The sequence below is a fragment of the Podarcis filfolensis genome (genome assembly GCF_964270895.1).
Source record: "Podarcis filfolensis genome assembly, chromosome: 10".
In the NCBI taxonomy this organism is placed as follows: domain Eukaryota; kingdom Metazoa; phylum Chordata; class Lepidosauria; order Squamata; family Lacertidae; genus Podarcis; species Podarcis filfolensis.
The window spans coordinates 41604295-41624460 of NC_139612.1; the positions used below are offsets into that span (position 1 = coordinate 41604295).

General features: G+C 38.8%; 1 protein-coding gene across 14 annotated transcripts in view; it reads right to left on the reverse strand.

Moving 5' to 3' along the window:
• ANKS1B (ankyrin repeat and sterile alpha motif domain containing 1B) overlaps nucleotides 1-20166 on the reverse strand; it is a 330248-nt gene that overhangs the window by 163841 nt on the left and 146241 nt on the right. For 8 of the 14 annotated variants that reach the window (XM_083573571.1, XM_083573577.1, XM_083573576.1 and 5 more), the window contains one exon: nucleotides 10716-10822. In XM_083573571.1, coding sequence (XP_083429697.1) covers nucleotides 10716-10822 — 107 coding nt within the window. Of the gene's footprint in view, nucleotides 1-2019; nucleotides 2218-10715; nucleotides 11520-20166 lie in introns of those variants that run through there. The other 6 variants (XM_083573575.1, XM_083573573.1, XM_083573572.1 and 3 more) reach the window with 4 other exon arrangements.

Below are 20166 nucleotides of genomic sequence, written 5' to 3' on the forward strand. Positions count from 1 at the left end.
GTGCAAACAGTCCTAAATTTATCCATGTATCCTTTCCTTAAAACACCTTTGACAAATCTGACCCTGAAGATTCACTTTGTAATTATCAAAATACATTTTTATCTGCCTCATATAAATTCTTTGTCCCTGAGATCCCAATAGTCTTCATTAACATTTACAGCATTTTTTGATCTTCCTACTTCATTCTTTGTGATGAAAACTCAAAATAGAACCCATAGATCCACTGAAGAGAACATGGAGAAAGTTCTATGTACAGCCATTGCCACTGGTAGTTGAAAGGATCCTATGGCATTTCAGAACAACCCCCTTGTCCATTTTTTTTTGTTTGAACTCTGCCAGATGACATACTTCTCTTTCTATTCCTTTTAACCTTGAAATACATTTAAGAACTTTTCCCATTTCCTTTTATATCAACACATTTTATTATACTTTTTGCATTTTTATTCTCTCATGCTTCTTGATGTTCTTACACTATTTTTTGTTCCCTTTCATGCTGTACAGTCAGTCCTCCTCCCCAATTTAATTTATTTTTCACTTCCACCTCTTCAAATAATTTTCAGCTAGGCCTGAAATGAACTGCCTTCTCCCCTTCAAAATTCACAGGTGGTGAAATTGAGGGACATTTGGTCACTAGTGGGGGACCATTTTGAAAGCTTTCAGGGGTAAAATAATAATAATAATAATAATAAATTTTATTTATATCCCGCCCTCCCCAGCCGAAGCCGGGCTCAGGGCGGCTAACAACAATCAAATAATCAAACAATCAAATAAACCAACATTCTAAAAATATTTCATTATAAAAATTAATTAAAATCAAGTTGATGGCAACCATTAAGCAAAACTCTGTGCAGGTTGCCAGAGGAGGGAGTCAGGCTGCGCCTAAAAGGTAAAGGACCCCTGGACGGTTAAGTCCAGTCAAAGGCAATTATGGGGTTGTGGCACTCATCTCACTTTCAGGCCAAGGGAGCCTCCGTTTGTCTACAGACAGCTTTGTGGGTCATGTGGCCAGCATGACTAAACCGTTTCTGGTGCAACAGAACACCGTGACAGAAACCAGAGCACACAGAAACACTGTTTACCTTTCTGCCGCAGCAGTATTTATTTATCTACTTACACTGGCGTGCTTTTGAACTGCTAGGCTGGCAGGCACTAGGACAGAACAACAGGAGCTCAGCCCGTTGTGGGGATTCAAACCACCAACCTTCTGACAGCACCACCCGCTGTGTAATGTACTTGCAATGGGTGGGGCAAGCAGCAGCAGTTTCTCCTTTATGTTTCACCATGACGTTTACTTTTTCCACCACATGAGTCAGCAGTGGCATAACTCCTCTCAGCGGTCAGCAAACACCATCCCCAAATGTCCCTGGAATGATATTGTGTCATGAGTCGTGATGTAGTATTATTTCAGGGGCATTTGGGGAGGAGGGGAGGATGAATTCCTGCCACTGAGGGGAACTCCATCACCACAACTACAAGGCAGCAGCAATAATAAGTGATGGCATGGAAGAGCGAGCAGAAAGAAACTCCTAGCTTTCTACCAGTGGCAAGTGCTGCTCCCAACACTTTTTGAACATTATTGCTGTCCCCAAAGTCTCCTGTCCCAGTTACAACAAGTCATAAAACTTTCAGTTCATCTTTAATTCCCATTATAATCATCTAGGTTATCTCATATGTACCATAACCACTCAGTTCTGCATTCTCAAAGAGTTTCTTCAACACCAACACCCACCACTCACCACCATAGCATATAGCAAATCATTTTGAAACTGAAGTAAGATAACTTTCAAAAGCAGATCTATTGGTAGAATGTTTTCTGTTCAAATAAACAACAAGTAAAAAATCCCTCTAGGCATGTCCAAGTCGGTGGATGTTGCTAAATAAACAATTTGAATCAAAGCACTTGCAATTCTATCAAGATATAGCCCAGTGCTATAACTTTGCCTTAGTTTCATAAACTTATTTTTACACACTTGTTATTAATCTGTACACATTATTATATTATTTACAACACATAATTACCCATAATCAGGTCCCCCTGATAGTTTCAGCCTAATTGTACTCAGATAATCAATTTTCCATTATTTGACCTGAGGTTGTCTTAAGTTGCAAGAATTCTTTATCACCTCCTCTTATTATTGTAAGAAAAGTCTTTCAATATCACAGGCACTGTCAAACATCTCTGAGAGCTGGTTCACGGACAGCCTTCACTGTGACTGTGCCCCTAGTCTATTGAAACTCCAAATATTGCAATTCATTTGGCTGTCTCTTTTCACCACACAGCTAACACTTTTTTATTCTGACAAGCACTTCACTTTGGGAATGTGCTTTTTGTACTGCAGCAAACACTTATTTCATTTAGTTTTCCTGCTCTTGTCTTCATTTTGCCTGCTACATTTTTTTTAATATGCTGATTTTATTGGTTCATATATTTTTAATCATCCTGAAAGATGCAAATGCACTGAAAGGACAGGATATAATTTCCAAATAAATAAATAAATAAAATAAAATAAAATAAAATGATCTTACCTAGCCACTCAGCATGGGAAAAAAAAATCCAACACTCTTCAACATCTGCAAGAACTGTACATTGTTAATCTATTGGTTCGGAAGACTTGTGGGGCCACTGTTTACCTCTCCTTTGTGAAAATTTTCCATTTATACTGATCATTTGTTTTCTGTTTCCAGTTTCCCAACTCTGTCCACTTGTGCCAAGATTGCTAGGCTTGTTTAGTGACAAATGCCAGTTGTCATACATTTGATGAAGTAAGCTGTAGAACATGAAAGCTTATATTACAATACATTGGTGGGTATTGAGGGTGCCATGGGGCTCTCTGTTGCTTGACTTTACTTTTCTCTATTGTAAAAAGAGTTTGAAAATGCAAGACCATACTCTCACTCCATCTGCATGCTTCTTGGTGGTGTTAAATATTTAAAATTGCTTAGGCCTGATTTCCCTTCGGGAAAGCCAGTCTAACTTTTCCTACGTGCATTGGTTAAATATGAATAATATTTTGCCCATCTTAGAATAGAAATTAAGATCACATCATCTAACATTCTGGGGAACTGGGGCTTATAATAGGGCCTTCTCAGTGGTGACACCTCAGCTGTGGAATACCCTCCTGTCCAGTATTAGGCTACTACCAACGCTAGCCGGTTTTCAGCACTAGCTGAAAATATTCCTCTTCTGCCTCTTTCTGAACATCCATGGGAATGTTTACTGAATTGGAACAGTTATGGGACTGGTTTTGTTGAACTGTACAGTGTGTGTGTATAATTGTTTCTGTGATTTCATGTATTTGTATGATATGGTGTGAGACACACACCCCAGATAATTCTACAATGATGGAGAGGGGTACATTTGATAAGTAAATAGAAAAATAAATAAATAAGATAAAAGGGCAGTACCGGTAGTTTCCTGGTTTGCTGGTAACAGTTTTTAAAAACACTGATCTTACAGTTACATTGACCAGTCATATGGTATGAGGCTCATTTCAATGACAAGTTATATATATTTATCAGCAGGTCTGCAGTTCATATTCTAGTTTCTTAAGAATGTTTGGATAAATCTAATCTAGTTCTGATGAACCTCAGCATATGAATGGTAAATTAATACAATATACTAATATACCTCTTGGTTTAAGAAATGGAATTTTTGGAAATACAATTTTAGATAAATTAGTACTATCTGATTATCTCCTCATCTATGATAAATGAGTGATTAATGAATGAAAGAAAAATTAAGAACAATGACTGAAGCTATATAGATACCAAGGAAGAGGAAGCATCAGAATGCCACATCACAAGCAGAAGAAGATGTTGGCCCTACCACTGTTTTGTCTTTCAGAACACCAGTTAACATTTTCAGGATTTGTGTCATAAGGGAAAAGCAAGCAGAGTGTGAGATAAACTCCTACATAAATGTCACTCCAGATATTTCTTTTATCCCTCCCTTTGGAGGAATGGTTTAGCACATGTCATGTTTTCCCTAGACGTTTCAGACATTATTTTACAATGATCCAATTCGAATACATGGCCATGTGCTTATTTCATCTAAACCAAACTGTGATTTGGCTTACTGTGATATGGCCAATATATACTTTACAACAGAGCCCTAGCTTTCTGTGAATGCCCAGTGCATGGCAGCACTCTCAGCACAGCAGTGCTATACCCAGAAGCAGCAGTACAAGAAGGCACAGGAACAGGAATGTTACACAGCAGACCTATGTGGTGAGCACATGACCTAGGGGAATATATACCTATTTGGACCAAAACAAAAATGTTCCTTATTCACCTTCAAGACTGATCTTGAACTATCAATCATATAACTTTGACACATGCTTTTTATTCTTTAAACAAGGGGTTCAGGAATCTCAGGATCAGGTGATGAATGAAGACCCACAGGATACTCTCCAGACCAAATGGCCTTGCCTCCCTGCACCATAGCATATTTGATTATTCTGGCTGGCTGAAATGCATCCTTGAACAGTGATAGTGCCTCGTTCTTGCTGGATAGAGGTTGGAAGTGTGTGTGTGTATACACCCGTGACATTTGTGTGGATGTGTTGCTTTGTTGCTTTGCCCATCTGTTGCTCTGCCCACTCTTGTCTCTGGTCCCCCCCACCATTGGCATGCCACCCTCTAGGTTGAAAAATATTCCCACCACCACCATAAACAAACTGACCCACATCAGACCAGGCATACTGATGAATATATGCCAATTAGACAACCATTAACCAGCAACTGACAAATTGTATTAGTCTTCCTGACAAATTGCATTAGACGTCCTGTTTCAAATTCTCTTGCTGTCTTGAGAAATGTGATATCTTAGACTGAGCTTTCCTGTGCAACTTCTTCATTAGACAAAAAACATGCCCTGACTTGATTTATTTTTGACACAATAATTCCACAAGCCCCAACTCAGCACCAGCAATGTGATAACAGCCCTCATCTATAGGCACAAATAACCAGACTGCATTTTGCAACTCATGTTTGTAAAATGGGGCTAGATGAGTGTCCTGGGGCTAGTTTAATATGGTGCAGGAAAATGTGTGGCCAGCAAGCAAAACAACAACAACAACAACAACCGAAAACATAAACAACAAATTTTAAAATGAAACATTTTTATATAAATGTGTTTGTGTGCATTCAGTCATGAGAGCTTTCTGCTCCTCAGTCTTGTGTTGGACAAATACTGACAAAGTGTAGAAAAAGCACAGGTCTCAAGGTTTTAATCTGTATACATAAATAAACTCAAAGTTCCACAAACAGTAATGGAATGCACGAAATGGTACATCCTCATTTTTCATACCACAGGAAACTACTTGGGCATTCATAGTTCACATAACAATCAATGTGCTGAAGGAGGAAGGGAATTTTTCCAGATCCAAATTCAGCATACTGCTGGAAAATAAATATATACTCACAACATAACTTCATTTTTGAAGAACAATATTCAAAACAATATTTTGAAGAACAATAACCAACACCTGTGCATTTATTGCACTGGCTATGCTGAAAGACCCTTGTAATACTACTGATTTTCAGAAAATTCCAGTGATACTTATGTCTGGGCATTATTTTAATAATAGGCTATTTTGTATGAGAAACTGTAGTCTACATGAACATGTTGGGTATTAATATTATGATTTCGTCTGTTAGTCACTTGTTACCCAAATGGCTTACAATATTGTTAAAAACACAAATAGATTATACCATAAAACAAAACAAAACAAAGAAGAAGAAACAACTCCAGCTGCACAGTAATAACAATCTATGTCACCTTAGTCTATCAAAAGCACGGGGGGGGGATCAATAATTACCTGGCACTGAAAAAATGCTAACGACGGCACCAGGCAAACCTTGCTGGGGAGTACATTCCACAGTTGGGGAGCCACAAATAAAAATGCCCTCTTCCCTTGTCTCCATCCTCCAAGCCTCCTTTAAAAGGGGAGCTGGAAAAGGGCCTCAGACAAAGATCCAAGGGTCTGGGCAGATTTATATTGGGAAAGGCACTCAAGAAGATATTGGAATTCTGAGTGTTAGAAGAAAACAATGGGACTGGTTAGTCTGATCAAATGAATAAACCTAGACTTAATGGGAAGGGGAGATTACAATCAGAGAGCGTTTCAACGTGCAGATAAGTAACAGAGTATCCTGTTCTATGAGCTCAAGACTCACAGAAGAAGCCCAGTAGTGCCCCCTAAAGTATTCAAGGTAGGAATTCAAGCCCCCAAAATCATCTGCAGGACTTTGCAGAGCTCCCAGGTTACTACTATGGTAGCTCTGTGAGCTGTTGTCTTGGCAATAAGACCTGGATGGCTGTTAAGGGGCCCTCACCTTATTTTGCAGCTGAGAGCCCAATTCTCCTTCCATGTTCTGCACTTAACTTTCCAATGCTGTAGTAGTGACTATCTAAAGTGGGGGTAATAATTGACCCCATTGGGCTCATTCCTTACATCTAGTTCTCTTCTGCAACAAAACAACATATGATGTCTAACATCTTAAAGTCTATATATTATTACAGTGGTACCTCTGGTTATGAACTTAATTCATTCTGGAGGTCCGTTCTTAACCTGAAATCGTTCTTAACCTGAGGTACCACTTTAGCTAATGGGGCCTGCTGCTGCCGCACAATTTCTTTTCTCATCCTGAGGTAAAGTTCTTAACCCGAGATACTACTTCTGGGTTAGCGGAGTCTGTAACCTGAAGTGTTTGTAACCCAAGGTACCACTGTATAACATAAGCAGGTCTTTTTTCAGCTGGAGCTCACAGGAACTCAGTTCTGGCACCTCTCAGCTGGGCGCCATTGCCATTATAAGAGCAAGGGAGGTTTTCATGGTCAGTTCCAGCACCTCTTTTTCTAGAAAAAACAGCACTGAACATAAACATTTGTGGACTAGGACCTATTCCATCAGATACCTGAAGGGTTTTTATTCTATTTTTTATTCTATAGGGGAAGGTGTGGCTTGCCAACCTGGCAAGATAGCCCATCTAGGAGAAGGAATCAAACTCTGATCCTAAACCTCCATTGCCTTGTGGCTATACTCATCCATGATAAAGGCTCTCGGAACAAACCCTGAAGAATAATCCATGCCTGCTGCCTTGTGGGACATCTTTGAGAGAAGAAAAGGCTAAAGAGTAAACCCTACACAAATCTGGAGAGGAGTCCCTAAGACAGTTTTATGGCACCTTGCACGCCTCCTTCCAGCAACTCCTGCAGCCAAGCTAGTGCCCAATGTATTGCTCTGCTTTCCTTTGGACCACATCAGTGAGGCCAAGAGGGGGGTCATGTTGTCTGGGCAGCTGAGGACCTCCATATACACTGCCCAGGTCTGCGCCCCGGAGAGGTCACTTCGGTGCTGCTAATGCTGCAAAAACAATGCAAGAGGCAGCAGTTATGAGTTACCAGTCACTGCAGCCACTGCAAGCACTGTGTTTGTCCAGCGGTTTGACTTCATCTCCAGAGGTGAACTCGATTGTCTCTCAAGACAGACGGATGCCAACAAAACATTTTATTCTATACATGGGCATACAGCCTTCCCTTCATACCCCAAATAACCACTGTAGGGAGAGACTGGGCTTCTTTTAAGACACTCCCACAAATATTGACTAACGGGGCAAAGAAACAGACCTTTATAAGTTTCAGCCTGCCTTTTCTAAGCTTATTTCAGAATTCGGTTTTTTTTTATTTAAGTCTGATAGCCTGACTATGACTGTTGGTTCTTTACACCTCTCCAAGATGACATCAAGTCTGTTAATGTGGTTTTCCAAATCCATCATGTGTTGGCTCATTCTAAATTTTTGCTTAGCTGTTTTTCTACTGAAACCAAATGTTATCCCAATTCCAAAGCTGTAATCAAATATATTTAAATATCAATCATCCTGTTTTTTAATTCAGGTTTGCTCTGATCAGACCTCTTACAGTACTTTCCTGAGTGTGCATAAAGCCTATAATGGGAATAGAAGAGTTAAAAAGAATTATGCCCATTAGCTCATTAGGTTTCCTAAGTGCTTAGGCCAGACAGGATGCTATAATTTGCAATTAGCTGAAGTACCCTAATTGCAAGGATATAACTCTTCCACTGTCTTAGCAGTCAGTTAAATAGCACACTAATCATTGCTTTGCATTGTCTTTGATGTCATCATTGTCCTTTCAGCAAGTGCACACTATTCCATTATCCAACTTTTACTTTCAAAGGATACAACTCACTCTGTGACAGATTACTGGTGGTACTATAAATGGATCTACTGAAGCATAGCCATCTCATCTAGTGACTTGTTTTCTACATTCTGAAATTCAACTTAGGTAGAGCCATCAACAGGTTGCCTATGATGCTTTGTGCATCAACATTTTAGGATTACAGAATTTCACTCACTATAGGCAAAAATATTCTAAAAATATAACATGTTTGGAAGCAAGACATAGCTTGCATACTGCATTTGTAAACAATGGCAGAAAAATAATTAAAATAAATTGAAAAATGTAGGCAAAACAAATAGAGGCTGTTTTTCTTCATTCTATGTACATAAGCTGCTAACAATATCTCTAATGAATTTATATGGTATTTAAATGCTTACTTTTCTTGCCAAAGGAGTATAAACCCAAGGACTATTCTACTATTCTAATGAATGCTTTATCAAGTTTGCTTTTTATTTGAGAAAAAACATTAGACTTTATGTGATTTTAATGAATATAGCACTGTTGTTGAGAGCTGCCTTAACATATTTCCTCATATACTGAAAATTCTATCACCATTAACTACACGTATTCCTCCATGAAATTTCTAGTAAGACATACATTACTACTTAATTCTAAAAAGGTGTGTGATGGTGTTGCTTAGGCAACAGGAAAACAAATAAGCATCAAAGTGTATTTCTAGAAAATCAAAATGGGAAGTATGATAAAGGAGGAACAAAAATGTCAAATTAATAGTGCCTGTCCTGATATAACAATTCAAACTGGGAATTAAAATTGATAATGGGGTTGAATATTCCATTGATGAAATAAGCATTCATAAAACAGAATCAGGCAGCAGTCCTATAACCCACTTCCTTTCTAATATGTCCCACTGAACTAAATGGAGCCTTCTTCTTGGTAGACATGTACAGGTCTGAACTATACAAAATGGTCAGTGGATAAGCAATTATTTAATGCCAGAAAATAACAAAATATATATGTTTTACCTTAACCAAGTTTATTCTTTCTCAGCAGACTAGCACCTTTTCAGTATTTTGAATGTGAATGCTATTTAGTCTCTCTAGCATTAATAATCATTGGTTACACTGTGCATTTTTTAGTATGCTAGGAACTTATGATATGCAACTGCAGGGTATATACGTCACTTAAAATTGCTAGATTTGAAGATGGGATATTGGTTAATCTTTTCAAAGTATCCAAGATAATAATGTAACAGCAGTATAACATGGCTATGAATAACAGGGCATATTTTATCACTTATGATTACTTTTACTTTCTTCCTTACTGGTTGTATAATAATTTAACTGATTATAAGAACCTAACATTTCATCCAAATTTGTGCTAATTTAATCCCTTGTTGTACAAGCAGCTATACACTACTGCAACAATTGTATATTGATCTTACAATACAAAGGTGGGGAAAGAACCCATGTAATCCTTGAATTACCTTGGACATTTAATGCTTAAATCATAAATGGGAATATCTGCATAGGTATATCACTGGGCCTGATCTAGAGCCATTGATGGTTGATCTGCTTAAAATTAGATTCTTATATTCAATCCAGTGTACAAAATCTTATCGTATAAAGAAATTGGATTAATAGAGCCTAGAAGTTAGGAGTTGGTAATATTTCACATAGATATATTTTTCAACTGCTTTAGAGCCACCTTGTAATCTAATTTAAATATTTTCTAACATCTTAGTTTCACATAAAGGTTTTTCACATGTTTAAGAAAATCACCATTGTGCATTGACACAAAACTATGCATTTCATATAGCGTATGGAAGTTTTCTATTATGGCAATAACACTGCAGCACATAAAAATCTGACTTCACAGAAAATATAGTGAAATGTGTTATAAGAACAGCTTGTGAACAACAGGTGTGGTGAGTGTTACTACATCTAGGAACTGGAAGGTGTATACAAAAGGGTAAGCTATTGCCTTATCAACTAAGTTACCTTTCTTCCTGTCCATGGTCATATTTGTCGAAAGCTTTCATAGCTTAAAGCACTACACATCTATCTCTGTTAACTCTTTAATAGTTAAATGTAGGTGGGTTTTAGGTTTACATTTAAAGGAACAGCCATTCATTTCTATGCACTAGGGATATAGTTCTTTTTTAAAGCTCAACATACAGTAGTCCTTTTGAACATTTAGAATTGAATATGGAGATTATTTTTTACATAATATCAATATTAACTAGGGTAATCTGTTCCCTACCGATACACTTGTCCTCATAGAAAGAAAAACTGATTCCACACCCCCTCAGGGGTAGTCCAGATGTATCACGCTTTTACTTTCTTTAAAAATGCTTTGGAATGAAATATGAACCAAGCAGAACTGTGGCTCCCAAATCCGTTGCTCGTACTGGTAGGCAGATAGGATTATGCAAATGCATTTTTATCCTAAAGCACACTGCAAAACACAAAACAGATTCCCTTCTATGCTGTATAAGATTTCATGAGGCAAAGAACCAGACATCAGTACACAATATTACACAGAGAAAATCACTTACCATAAACTGTACATTGTCAAATCCATTAGCCAGCAAGTGGTTCTCATACTGAGGTAGCCCAATATTTTCCAACCATTGTCCCACAGTCTGGACAGGGCATCTGGGTGCTGAAAGAGTTTGAGAAGGGAGGCGTTTAAGCAGGGAATATCCATCCACAGGATAATAACGATGGTCCTGGGCTGAGAGGTGGCATTGCCACATCGTGTTCCGAGAGAAATTGGTATCAAAGGAGCCCGCCAGCTTGTCAAATGAATGCTTCCAGCAAGAAAGAAAGTCAGAAGTAGCACATAGTTTCCAGGGCAAGCTATAGAGTAAGATCTGCTCCTACCTCAACATTTCGTAGGTATTAATCTCTACTACAGACCAGTACGTCATGCAGTGGAGGGGAAAAGGCATATCAAGCTGTCAGCTGAGCTGTTTTCTGTTATATGTGATTGTCGGAATACTCCACCATGAGCAATGCACTGCTAGCAGCAAGAAATCTTTTATCAAATACTCCTACATTCATCAGTATGCAGCTCCATGCTCCTTGCTCCCCCTCGCTCGCTCCCCTTCATTACACAGCCTAGGCTACACCTCGCATTTTCAATAATAGCCATCAGATAAGGCAGATTTTTTGTCTGTAAGCTGTAAGCTTGCTACTGCTGCTTCCACCTACACACCCATCCAAGCATCAATCTTGAATGATGAGAGCAGTCAAAACAAATGCAGAAAATAGCAGGTCATCAGAGGCAAGCTAAAACGCTAAAATCTGAATAGAACCTTTCTACCAGTGATGCGTTACAGAGATCTGCCTGTTGTAGATTTTTTACGTTTCAGAAGACATCAGGAGACGCAAAGCATTAGCTGTAGCCTATTGCATGCTTTACTACTTGCTTCCTTTTTTTTTAGACTGCACTGAGCTTTGCTCTGCTCACACAGTGTGCTCTAAACCACTGCTCCTATTAATTCTTTTCAATCAGCTCATAATGAATGAAGTGTTGCATGTTTTCTTGTTAAAACCGAGTAACATAAATTGAACACCACCATTTCAGTCAAAATAATTATTTCTTCATCTTCTAAATTTTTCAAGCATAAAATACTACCAGACTTGTCAGCAAAGCTTCATTATAATCTGTTTAAAATTCAGTCTGGAAAAGGTAATCAATTCATGTTAACACTTAAATGATTTTTTTACTATGTAAAATATCATATTCCTTTTCAAAAGAGGAACTGTCTGAATGAGAAAATAATATATAAACATGATACATTTTAAGAAGACTGAATGTTCAATATTTCTAAATTTACCAATATAGCTGATACTCTGGGAACTATAACAATAATTCATTCATAAACTTTGTTTTTCCACCTTAAATGCCATGTTTAACCACAGGGATAACAGTTTATTTATAGGAACTTTCTAAATATACATGAAATATGGTGGGTAAGGAATTCACATCTGCTCAAAAATATATTTGTTAGAAGCTTTTACAAATACATTATTTCCAGGTGTGTACTGCTGCAAATTAGTGCCTACATAAACAATCCCTTTATTGTTCATAACCAAAACATTACACACCCAGCACATGAGTGAATCAGAAAGCACAACACATTATGACTCATTTCTAGTGCAACTGAAGTCAGAGGGAAGTATCTAGGTGACTTCAAAATATCTTATTCAGCTCTTATAACTTATGTACTACTGAATGGGCAACGAAGCATTACTGAACTGGAAAATATTTATTGAAGACTTCAAACAAATAGTACTCTGTTTTGTTGCTGATATTTATGAAGGTAAATTCATCCATTCAGAGCCACCAGGAATCTAAGAAACAGTTTCACAGTATTTTGAGAATTGGGGAAGCAGATTAAAGATTTTCAGCCAATCTTATGCACACTTATTCAAAAGTAGGTCTAGCAAATAAAACAGGATTTACCTCCTAGTAAGAGCCTGAATGTATGCAGAGTTAGATTCACCCAAGTCCATGGATTTCAATCAGCTCTGCAAAGGATTGTGGGGCCTCATCATTGAAAATAAATGTTTAATGTAATATTTAATGTAAACTGCAACACACGTTAAAGAAAAAGCTCTTGGGTATGATTTTCCTTCCAGTTTTAATTACCTGCCACAATCTCTTTAAAAAGGGAATTAGCATTTCATTGACTTACAGATTTTGATTATTTTTAATTATTATTTTATGTTTTGGTACCATGCCCTCCTGCAACTAGAAATAGAGGATAAAATTCAATTTGTTCAATGTCACAGATATAGAAACATGGAATTGTAAGACCATACACAATTCTGAAATGCATCCAGCTTAAACACGAACATGCACACTTTATCAAAATGGCAGGCAGGGTTCCCCTACATTCATAAGATGGGTAATATATATATGTGTCTATGCTCTGAATAAACAGACAGTGCAACTAAACGAGGCTGTAGAGTGTCACATGCAGAAAAAAGAATTCAAGGAACTTATAGGGAAGCAATTAACGCAAAGGTGTGCAATTTGTAAGACATCAAGCCATATGCAGTCCATTAAGTTAAGTATAGTGGCCAGAAGTGCTCAACATGACCTTTGTTTGCAGACCCAAGGAGAAAGCAAAACCTGGAGATTTACCAAGTGCCTAGGGCTGCCATGCATGGCAGGTGTGCTTTGTTTGGCTTGGTAGCTCTGGCATTCAATACCAATAGGGCCAAGAGCACAGAAGGAGACTAACCAGGGACACTGAGATTAAAGGAATAGTACCATGACTGATTGGTAATTAGACAAATAGATTCTTCAAGCTGCACCTTCAATTGAGCTTAGAAATGAACCAGAACCTCATATAGGTGTACAGTGGTACCTTGGGTTAAGAACTTAATTCATTCTGGAGGTCTGTTCTTAACCTGAAACTGTTCTTAACCTGAGGTACCACTTTAGCTAAGAGGGCCTCCTGCTGCCGCCGCACCGCCAGAGCACGATTTCTGTTCGCATCCTGAAGCAAAGTTCTTAACCTGAGGTACTATTTTTGGGTTAGCAGAGTCTGTAACCTGAAGCATCTGTAACTTGAAGCGTCTGTAACCCAAGGTACCACTGTAATAGCAACAGAGGCATATTTCCATAAAGCTGGTTCCTGCTAAAATTCTAACTGCTGCATTATGGGCTACATGAAATACTTTGCAAAGGCAGTTCCATGTAAAGTCTTTGCTTTGATGTAACTTTGAAACTCCCAGCCATTTAAGACAACTAACTGCATGAGTTATCATGGCAAGTTCTCTCTTCACTAAGAATAGGGTTGCCAAATCTTATGGAAATTTGCCAGAATCTGAACTTCCGACATGAGTTGCCATGCATCCAAATTTCAGAAATTTTTCGCCCAGACACTGTTTCCAACTGCTATATTCTGGCTATGTCTGGGAAATTCCAGACATGTGGCAGCCCTAACTAAGACATGCATAGTTGGCAATTAACCTAAGCTTGGCAAATGCACTCCTTTCATTTTACTACACAAAAACACCCCCAAGTTGCAAAAAAATTTTACCAGGGCAAATGCAGCCCATTCTAAAGCAAACTGTGTTGTTAACCCATAATAGGTAGTCCTACTGACTAGAATCAGCTCTATCTTGTTTGGATTACACCTCCATTTAGTAACCCACACCCCGTTGTTTTTCTCACCTCTTCCTGCACTGAGGAGAGTAGGGGGTGGAAGCAAATCAACTGGTATGATCTGAAGTTTGCTTCCCAATATCCGTACAAGAAGAAATGGAGAAAACAACATTCATTTCTAAGAAAGGAAAACAACAGGAACTGATGTGGGTGTGTTGAAAAACTTTTTGAAATTCAACATTCCTTCTCCATAACAGCATTTAATAGTAATTTTGATAAAGAACTTTAATAATAGAATAATTTTTTTTACAAATTCTGCATGTGGCATGGAAGAAGTCAAAAGAACTCTAGGAATAAAGGAAGCTGCCTTATAGTGAGCATCATAAGTTCGATCATCCTAGTTCTGTATTGCATATACCAGCTTTACCTCAACCTAGTGCCCTCCAAATATTTTGAACTACAGCTCCTATCAGCCCCAGTCAGCACAGCTGGGAGTTGTAGTCAAAACACTAGGATGGCATCTGATTGGGGAAGGCAAGTCTACCACGACTAGTAGTTTCCAGGATTTCATATAGGATTCACCTCCAGTCCTACCTAGAGATACGGGAGAGCGAACCTATGACCTTTATCATTCAAAGTATGTGCTCTACCACTAAGTTATGCAGTCCATCCAATAATACTCATGGCTTCACACCATCAAATGTAAAGTTTGTAATGTTCAGTCGTGTTGAAACTTGACTTTTTAGTTGTTCAAATTTAGTTTTCAACTTTGAAAGGCTGATGTCATTCCCTTTGTGTTCCCGTCTAACACAATAGTTGTTCTACATTTCTTCAAAACTATTCTTTCCAGACATTTGTATTGGCCCAGATTTGTCATCTTATATACAGCATGATGCAATTTTCACAGCTTTGTGTTTCATGTCAAATATATCAACACTTTTTTTAAGAAGTCAAAAACAATAGTGCAACCTGCCAATTGTTTCTAAAGCAACATATTTAATATAGGAAAAAATCTTCTACATAAAAATATTAGATGGCCATTGATGCTGGAGATAGGATTCCCTTTTACACTTATCTTTTTAAAATGTGATACAGTATATATTTCAACTCAGAAGAAAGGGTGTCTTCTTTTGGAGATAATTGTTACAGTAGATGTTGCAGTAGATCTTACTTAAATAGGCAAGTAGTATGCTGTGGCTTTGCTGACTGACCATCTATGAGGTTGATGTTTTGTGATATGCCCCTACATTTACATTACATTTTTTTCTTTTCTTTTTTTTAAAAAGTAAAATACAGGGAAGAAAATATAGATGTAGTAGAACATGAGAAGAAGAGTCTGGAGAATGTATTCTGCTACATGTTTCTTGTCTGTAACCAGAAATGACGGGGGAGAATCAGAGCCCGGTGCAGTGTAGCTTCTAATATATGGTACCAACAGCTGCATCTTAAATGGTAAAAGAAGTGTCATCTATGGGGCAATGCTGCATGTGGCATAATGGACAGACCAAACGTGATCAATATGATAAGTGATTTAGTGACCCTCACATCTACATGGTCCCTCAAACATCAATGAGGTTTTGTTTGTGTAAGCTGCCTGGCACTGATTTCCCCCCTATAATTGCTGTGAAACATACGGAAACACACTGAATCAGAACAGGAGGAGGTATAGCAGATAAAGAGAAAAGCTGTAATAAGGGCACGTCTTAGTCAGGCTTATTTAACACACACAAGGCTTTCCATATGGTGCTCTCCATGCCCCAATTCTCTGCATGCCCCAATTCTCTGCATGCTTGCAGGGCAGAATGGAGGAAATCCTGTTCTGTGCACTGCAGCTGCAATCCATGTATAAGAAAATTGGCATTTGTCTCATTCCCCTCCTTCAGAAATGTTTTTGATACCTTCAAACTAGGGAGGTTTGAACTTGCAGCAACAATTTTCCCCTGCAAAGGGAGGGATGGACCGGTTAGGACGGAACGTGATAGATTCATGAACACTTACTGAGTTTTCTGAGTGGATTGAGCAGGTGATCCTGTTGAAGTCCTAGCTTCATTATGGAATGTTGAGACTCATAGGTCATTGATATGATTGCTCCTGAGGTCTCCCTGATGCTTCACTTGGTATTATGGGTAGCTGTGATTGATGAAATGGACTGGGTGGGGGTTATAGCATAAGTGGTGTAGTTCTTGCAGCCAACTGAGCATGTGTTCAAGCTCATAATCAAGCCTACTACATGGCAGCGTGGGCAGCAAAGAGCTCCTACTTTGCTGCCTCCATTGCATCCCCAAGAACCCATCCTGAAGAGTTGTTCCATGTGGACCAGAGGTTGGCTAACCAGGAGGGCAGACCTAGGGAAGTTTTTAATGTCTGATGCTGTATTGTTTTTAATATTCAGTTGGAAGCCGCCCAGAGTGGCTGGGGAAACCCAGCCAGATGGGCGGGATATAAATAATAAATATTATTATTATTATTATTATTATTATTATTATTATTAGTGCTCCTTGGCCCTCTAGCATCTGTGTGATGGAGTTCTGCAGGATTTATCCCCTCCCCAGTGCTAGTTAACATTTATGTGAAGCCATTGGGAACAGTCATTGGGAGTTTTAAAGCAAGGTGCCAATAGTATGCTGTTTACACATAGCTCTACTCCTCTATACCTTGGGAATCAGGAAAGGCTGTGAAAGTGCTGGGTAGCTGTCTCAATGCAGTGGTGGACTGGATAAGGGTCTATGTGTTGCTCATCTACTACCAAGCCAGGTTTAAGTTAGAAAGCCCTGAACAACTTCAGTCCAGGGTAACTTAGGGACCGCTTGAACTTACATCCCAGTTTGATTTCAAGATCATCTGCAGGAATAACATTGAGACTTGTTTCACAGCAACAAGAAACCAATCCTTTAGTGCCATTGGCCCAGTCTTGTGGAAGTCTCTTTTGTTTCTACTGCTTTTTATGAATAATAGTGTGTGTGTGTGTGTGTGTGTGTGTGTGTGTGTAATAAACTGGGAATAGGCTTAATTAAGATCCGATAAGAGATATGCACCTGAGAAACAAAGATCAATACTAATTATGTACACTGAAGCTACTTTTAAATCTGAGAATTTTAACTTCAGCCTTCAGGCAAGAGGCTGATTCAGGATACACACCCACACCCAATGCCTAAGCCTACCTACACCTGTAGTCAATAAAGTTGTGGCAATTTTCAATTCCAGAATGTTGTTGTGGCGATTCTTTACCTGTTGTCATGTCAGCCCTTCCCGTCCCCCAGGTTCACAAATGGATATTTCAGAACTTTTGTTTTGCAAGGAAATGCAGTGGTAATAATAAACCATACAGCTAAACTTAGGGAAAACCTAAAACCTCCCACTTTCAAGCTGCATGGAAAGAGCAGAGAAATAGCCTAAAGGTATGTTGTTCAAGCCAAATCAATGAATTGTGAGAAACAGTGTGAACCTTTTAGACAAGCCTATATAGCTAAAAATAATTTGGTTGCTTGCTTAGACATTGGCTGAACTAGTGGCAAAAAAGTGTAGCAAAATATCAAATTTTATGTGGTCTCTAGCAGAAGATTAAAACTTTTCTATTACACATGAAACACTTTTTTAAACAAAAGAATAGAAGATTTTTAGATTGGGTCTAAATGCTGACTACAAGGTTTCAAGATCCATCCTCATTCCACCTACAACTCCTGCTTTGTATAAGACATCTTGCCCGATTAATTATTCTAAAGAACTTGAAAGCCTGCACACTATTTTGCGATATTTTACTTGATATAAGTATTGTCCAGCTACGGACTTCTAGGATTTTTCCTTACAGACCAACACAGCTGCCTTTTTTATGTACCTTGGAGAATACTGTATCTAGCCATTCAGGGTGGTATCTGCAACACAAGGATAATTATTTTTTTACAAGCTGGAAAGGGATTTTCCATATTGAGAATCACATTTCCTCCTATCACTAGGCAATACTCCACAAGTTGGCTTGAATCAACTCTTTTACTTATTATACCACACAAGATTTTTCTCAGGCTTTGATGATATAAAGACTGCCATGTTTTGCTGTGCATCTGCTTTCTGCTTAACCAGGAAGCTTGGTGTTTTGCTTAAGACCTGAAAAAGAGCTGAATAATAGAAAGATTTGATGTTTTCAAAAACTAGGCCATTGATTCTTCATCCCAGAATTCTACACGTAATCTGATACCTGCAAATACAAGAGATTACTTGAGTTTGCAATCTCCTTCTTCAGACGGAATGTAAATACGGTATTTACTTGAATCTAATGCTCATCTTTTTTGGCCAAATTACATTACAAAAATTAAGGTCTGCATTGGATTCAATTGCGCATTAGACTCAAGTATATACAGTACAAATCCAGTCTTCCTCTCCCCGTCCTTTATAAAAACTCCCCCGTCCCCAATCTCCTGCTTTGTGCAACTTGTTGCCTGATTTAGAATTCTGTAGAATTATTTAGGTATTCTTTTGTGACATTTTGGTTGGTCCTAATAAAGATATTCCCCAACTGTGAATTAATGGTGATGAAGTAGGCCATAGGACCATGTTTCCCACTTGCTGGCAGGCCAGACTGACAACTATTTGAAGTCATGTTGGAGTAGGGGACTGCATGTAGACACAATCTGTGTGGTCAGTCCCCCCTCCCCCATATTTGAAAAGGATTACATAGACATCAGGTTTATATCAGTTAGACTCTTGTACACAAACTTCTAATCAAATGTGACACCCAATTCACATACATTAGGCAAGATTAGGAAAACATGCCAGGGAGGAGAGTGCGAGCAATCCTGAACCCCCACTACATATAAAAATAAAATGGTGCTTCTGCTCAGGATTCCAACCATCAACACTCTTTCTCTCCCTCTTGTGCATGGATGGGACCTTTAAAAAAAAAAATTATATACTGCTACACCATAAAAAACCCAAAGCCATTTACAGCAGAAAAAACCCTAAAACCATACAATAAAAACTATATTTAAAAAGTTAAAAACAGACCTCAATTAACCATAGTGGAAAGATGCTTTATCAATTGCCTGCATAGACCTGGTGAAATAAGTTTTCAGCAGGCATTTAAAAGTTGGCACAGAAGATGCCTGCTAAATCTCCATTGGCAGTAAGGAGATACAGAGTTGCCCTGTGTGTCCTGGAAATTTGTGTATTATTGGCAGGTTAAACCTAGCACATACGTTTGTGTAATACTGGCAGTGGAGAAAAACATGTTCAATTGTTTCTATGTGCTCAGTTTCTTTTTGTTGTGAGTCAAGGACCCGCCACCCACTTAGATATAAATAAGACACAAGGACACAAGTATTTTAGGTTAATGGGCTAAAGAAGGCCACAACTTTATTGGTTACAGCATGTGAGTGGTATTCGCTTAGGCACTGGATCAAACAATCTATACATGACTCCACCCTGCACAGCGGGGAGTCATTTGAGGCTTAACAACCAGTGGGAGGAGCTTGTTGATGCAAATACAACTGGAAGCTTCCCCTGATGTCACTGGAGGTCATGCCATGGCCCTAGCCATCATCAGGGCATTGGACAGGATCCACGACCGCCAGATTCCTTTAACGGAATACCCAACAAGGGGAGGGGTAGGTGATGGCCACAACCTGCCCTCCAACACACCACACATATTCCAATGAATTCCGACGAATTCAGGAAGCAGAATGAGGGCACGGCCATTCAAATGTGACTAAACCCCGCCCCCAAGCCAGCCGGAATAACTGATGCAGGGGGCCGAATACGCCCCCCTGCCAATGTGGGAACTGGCTTCTGCTCACAACTCCTCCCCTCTGGTAGAAGGAGAGGCTTTGTCAAAAGAGCCTCACCAACTGGAAGAATGACCAATAACACTCCTGCAGATGATCTCAGTGATC